Genomic DNA, 5,719 nt, shown 5'->3' on the forward strand with positions numbered 1-5,719 from the left:
TACTGAATGGATGAAAGTTTTGGTGATTGGATCGGTAAAGGTGAGTCTACTAGTTCTCCAGATCTATGTTGCATCCTAGTCTTCGCCTAACATTTAATAAGGCTTAACGGTACGTCCTTTATTTCATCTCACGTGTTCGTACCTTGTCCAGATCCCTAAAATAACTATTCAAACCCTTAGACCTCTCACAGAAACAGCCGCTCCACCCAAAAATCATTTCCAAACGTACCCACTCCTTACCCATAAGCCTTGCACAATTAGATATTAAACCGCCAATTCCACAAAATCGTCTGGCTTGAGAAAAATAAGATTAAGACATTATTATACAAATGGGACTTAAAATTATCCTCCTCCTCTTTGCACACACACACACACACACACACACACACACACACACACACACACACACACACACACACACTCACCCGTCTCCCCCTCCTCTCTTTCTTTCTCTCTCTCTCTCTCTCTCGCTCTCTCTCTCTCTCTCTCTCTCTCTCTCTCTCTCTCTCTCTCGTATTTTAATCCTCAATTGCACTCCACTCCACGCTCCCCAAAACCTCGCTATTTCTCGGCATATCTCGCGTTGGTTGTCTCGTTGAATCTCGCTCTGGCCGCCTGAATGCCCTCGTAGTTCTGCTGTTTGAGGCAATTGGCGGCTGAATAGGTTTTTATCCTTGCCACTCCCAGATTCCTCCTTCTCTTTCTCCTTCCTTTATTGCCTGATATGTGTTTTGGCCATACTCAGACTACTACTACTACTACTACTACTACTACTACTACTACTATAATTGCTCTCACGTGTATTATCACCGCCACCACCACCATCTCTACTACCACTACCATCAGTACCACCACTCTCATCACTAACAATCATTGCTACCACGACAACCAATATTATAACTACCAGCATTATTTTCATCACAACCACTATCATTTGCTCTACCATCACTGCTGCCAATACTACCAGTGCCATCATGACTACCAACACTACCACCACTACTACTGCCACCACTACCACCACTACCAGCATCTCATCCCCCTGTGATATTTTTATTCTTTGGTCTTGGGTAACGTGGTCTGAGTTAGTGCTGTATTGTTTTATATTTTTACCAGTATTTATGTATATGTATTAAAAATAGATAAATAGGTCAATAAATGGATAAACAGGTAAATTAATGTGTATACTGAATCACAAGCCCACAGAATTAAATGTGAATTGTGTCTGTGTATACTTTGAAGAACACAACACAGGATTCACACATACTCACCTACAAACACATATTACTGCACGAACACAGAAACACATACATTCACCATATATTCTGTCTGTCTGTCTGTCTCACACACACACACACACACACACACACACACACACACACACACAGTCCCCAGCTCTCAGTAACCCTCGCTGTTAATCTCAACATCTGCTGTACTTAGATGTCAAAGAACCTCACCCGCCACACAATCCTGGATCGATCTCCCTTCACTTCAGACAGCAACTCACTCCTCTGTCTACTTCACAACCACCTCCCCTGTCTCACTGGGGACTTTGTTGACAGTTCAGTTCAAGACACAACTCATAAACAATCCACTATGCTTTCTCTGTACTGCAGCCCTTCACACCACAACACACTCACCTCTCGCACCTCACTTTCACAACAGCCACGAGGTTTTGTGTTACCATTGCAGAGACAAGGAGACAGCGCTACTCCCAAAATCACAACAGTAAAATCCGTAGGTTTTTATTGTACCACTTCATAAAATCACTAATATCCACAGCTGTTTACACAAATCTTCGTCCCTATAACATCTGTCAGTCTGTTGTCAGATGTCTTAATCCCTTAAGATGTGGCCACAAACAAATTGCCTCCATGTTGCTCTCTTCACCGTCATTTGACTGCCTTCTCTCTCCATAACTGTTCTCCCAAGTTCCATAAGGCAGGTTAAAAAAAAAAAATCTCTAATTCCTCACAGCAGGTTTTTAAAAACTCCAAATTCGTCAAAGCAGGTTTAAAAAAAAAAATCCTTAATTCCTCACAGCAGATCTAAAAAAAATTCTGATTCCTCACAGCAAGTCTAAGGAATCTGTAATTCCTCACAGCAGGTCTAAAACAAATCCCTAATGACTCACGCACGTCTAAAAATTATTCCCTCACAGCAGGTCTAAAAAAAATCCTTAGTACCTCACAGCATGTCTAAAAAATCTCTAACTCCTCACAGCAGGTCTAAAAGAATATCTAATTCTTCAATGCAAGTCTAAAAAAAAAAAAATCTTTAAATTCCTCAGGGCAAAACTTGAGAAAATCCCCGGTTCCTCACAGCACATCTCACAGAAAGCCACAGTTCCTCACAGCACAGCTAAAACAAATCCAGAATTCCCCACAGCAGGTAAAAAATAATCCTATTTCCTAGCAGCAGGTCTACAAAAATCCCTAATTCCTAACAGCAGGTCTAGGCGAAAAAAAAATCATTAGGGTCCGCAGAGGGTCTCAAGAATCCTTAACCAAATACCCTAACTTAACCTAACATAAAGACAGTGTACCCCAACCTAACCTAATCTAACACAGTCAGACCTAACCTAACCTCATCTAACAGGCTAACCAAATGCTCTTCTCACAGATGAGCCTGAGCTACGAGCAGCTGTGGTGTCAGTGTGATGGTAACGCTACGGCCATCCCACACAGCGTCCTTCTCCATGATCAGGTCCGTGTCCTGCACGAGGCCGCCCAGGAGCACGCCCTCTGGTACGTGGGCGTGGTGCTGGCCGTGTACGTGCTGGGCATGGTGACGGTGGTGGTACGGTCGGGACGCATGGAGAGACACTCTGCCCTACAGGCGATATCCTTCTGTTGCAGTCAGACCGCTGCTGCTCTCCGGCGAAAGACGTCAAGGACTTAGATAGATGGAGGGATAGATAGATAGAAAGATAGATATTCTGACAGACACGTACACAAATAGAGTGATTATGGTCGAGGCGCACGGAAAGCCACTCGGCCCTACAAGCGATCACTTTCTGTTGCAGTGGCACTACGACAGAGAACATCAAGGGTGCAGATAAATACTTAAACAGATGGATAGACAGAATGTATCTGTACCTGTAACAGTCCATACATGTCCACTGAAGGGCTGAATCTTTTCCTCGGAGGGGAAGTGATAGCCAGAAATAACCCTTCCCCCTACTAGCAAAGCATGAATAGGGAAGCGGTGCCTTTAGGAGGAGTGATGCGTGTTAAGAGTCGAAGTGTTGTAACGGCTAATGTTTATGTGTATCAGAGTTGGTGTATGTCATCGGTGCAAGGGGGCATACAACAGCTGCACAACGACGGGCTTCAAGGGCGTAGATAGTTTGAAAAATTGACAGATGAATAGAGGGATAAAAAAAATACAGTGACAGAGTGAGGAAGGTAACGGTTAAGTAGATAGATAAATGATTTTTGACGTGAGTACCACCCCAAGCTGGTGTGAGACACATTTGATTACATTTTTTTTTTTAAATTCATTACAGCAAACATTACTGATCTTTCTCCAGACCCACCGCCATGTCATAAAAGCTCCTCCACTAAAACCATCACACCAGTTCTGAATGAGACGGACGGTGGATATTATGGTCGAATTGGTGACACGTGAAGTTGTGGCACGTTGGAGGATTTGTGGGCCCTAGAGGACGGACTGTCAAGCGTAAGCCCAGCGTCGGACACAAGAAAATAAAGAAATAAAAGAGGAGAAAACTCAGGAAATCTCCCGAATTCGTCCCTTCCAAGGAAAATCAGATAAGACAAAGCCATAATCAAGGTCCGCTAATTCCAAGATGCCTAGACAAATTGCGTATGGAAGACTGGAGGTATTGGTTCCTGGTTCCTGGTATGAATTTTGTGGCACGTACGCTCCTAGTATAAATTTGCTAGCCAGTATCTCTTTTTTGTCGATCATTTTCATGTCTGTATCTAAAAATTACTCATACATGGAACATTAACAAAAATCTCAGCAGTACAGTGACAGAAGCATTAGGTTAGAGAAGCCACGCCATGGTTGGAATTAAAGAGGTAGTTTGAGGTTCCTATCTAAAAATTACTCACAAATAGAGGACTAGAAAAGAAGGGAAAGAAAGATAAACAAATGCAAGCCAACAAGAAACAAAGAAGAGAGAATGAAAAACTCGGCCTTATAGAGGATGAAGCTGTAGGTGGTTTCGAGTTTCCTAAGGGCGGTCTCCTTCGACTTCACTGATCTGGATTAGGGTGGCATTTCCCCGAACCATCCCGCTTTTCTGACCAAAAGGACAATAAGGGGGTAGGGCTCGTATTGTCTTTGGGTAAGGAACTCCCTAACACCTCTTTCTTAGCGATTTATTCATGGATAAGGGTGGTTAATATCCTTTTGTGCGTTGTTTATGTAGAATATGGCGACATTGGAAGGATTTTTATAATACAGAAGAGGACAACAAAATGTAAGAGAGAAAATAAATCACTTAGGAAATGGTGATACGGAGCTTCCTCGACGGATTGGAATACCAACACAGAAGTTGCCATACAGCATTACGATTTGTCTTTTGATAGATATATAATTTGAATATCGCACCGAAGAACAGCAGCCCCTTGAATTCAATGACGCCATTTTTTATTTGCTTCCTCCAGACGATTTTATTCAGCTTAGGAGAATCTTCTCGAACTGGGTGTTAGATATAGCCTTAATAAAATCCATCAGAACTAGAGTAAAATAAAACACTAAGGTGAATAAAATAACCTGATGATAGTGTGACAGAAAATGTGTCATCGCAGTGAAGAAAAAATGGTAACTGATCCCTTGGAAATTTTGGGCTAATAGGAAGCTCAAAATTTCGACAGAGATAATTTTAGCAGTATTAGAGCGAATTCTGTTTTAAAAAGATGAGTATCGTGTAAAAATTGCTTTGACTTAATATGAAGTACTTACCGAACATTGTTATGCTTCAGTTTTGATGTAAATAAGGAAAATCATAAGCAGTTTCTCAAATACTGGGTAAATAGGGACGGTTATAGATACTGTACCTTCCCTATTTACGGCTAAATCGAAGCATAACATTATTTAGCACGTCCTTTAGATTATATAAAGAATGTTTTCACACGACATTTTTCTACTTTAAGTGAGACTGATGCAAATACTTCAAAAATTATCAGTATCGATATTTTATACTTTCTCCTAACCCAAAACTCGCAAGTGATCAGATAAGAGGGGTTATGGTGTCTCCAAAACCCAGTGAAATTACTTAAAATGACTGTAGCGTAAGTAAGTGATTATATATTTTACACGAACATTTACATTCACACTTTCTAATCTGACAGGTGAGGCATTATAATTTTTTGGCTTAATTTTGTACAACGAGAACCACACGAAAATCATCAAACGTCACCATTATTAGAGTAGATAATTGAGGATATAAACTGTATTTCAGTCCAAGTGTATATATTTTTAGTATAAACAAATGTCAGATTAGGAGAAATATTTGATTATAGTTAAAGAATGAGAAATATAATTCGTAAACCCTTCAGCTTGTTCACGTATTTTTAAATGTTATTTTTGTTACCATCAGACGATTTTGCTAAATGATTATATTCGGCTCTATACTCTTTTCACTCTAACTTGACCTAAAATTAATATTCCCTCCATCTTGAACAGTGAAACCATAACATGAGATTAAGACCGGAACATGATGCTAGTCACGAAAACAGTGCGATGGAAA

At 40.8% G+C, this 5,719-nt stretch overlaps 1 protein-coding gene across 1 annotated transcript; it reads left to right on the plus strand.

Moving 5' to 3' along the window:
• Positions 1-2,604: 2,604 nt before the first annotated feature.
• Positions 2,605-2,922, plus strand: LOC145401101 (uncharacterized). The gene has a single exon (XM_080273472.1). It carries the CDS (start codon positions 2,605-2,607, stop codon positions 2,896-2,898), a length of 294 nt encoding a protein of 97 aa, XP_080129598.1. The 3' UTR covers positions 2,899-2,922.
• The last annotated feature ends 2,797 nt before the right edge of the window (positions 2,923-5,719 follow it).

This window comes from Coenobita brevimanus, chromosome 54 (genome assembly GCF_032717465.1).
Source record: "Coenobita brevimanus isolate Jiangsu-jjx chromosome 54, ASM3271746v2, whole genome shotgun sequence".
Lineage (NCBI taxonomy): Eukaryota > Metazoa > Arthropoda > Malacostraca > Decapoda > Coenobitidae > Coenobita > Coenobita brevimanus.

Bases quoted from the DNA above. Each gene is read 5' to 3' on its own strand.
- LOC145401101 (XM_080273472.1), top strand. From the start codon at position 2,605: ATGCTCTTCTCACAGATGAGCCTGAGCTACGAGCAGCTGTGGTGTCAG.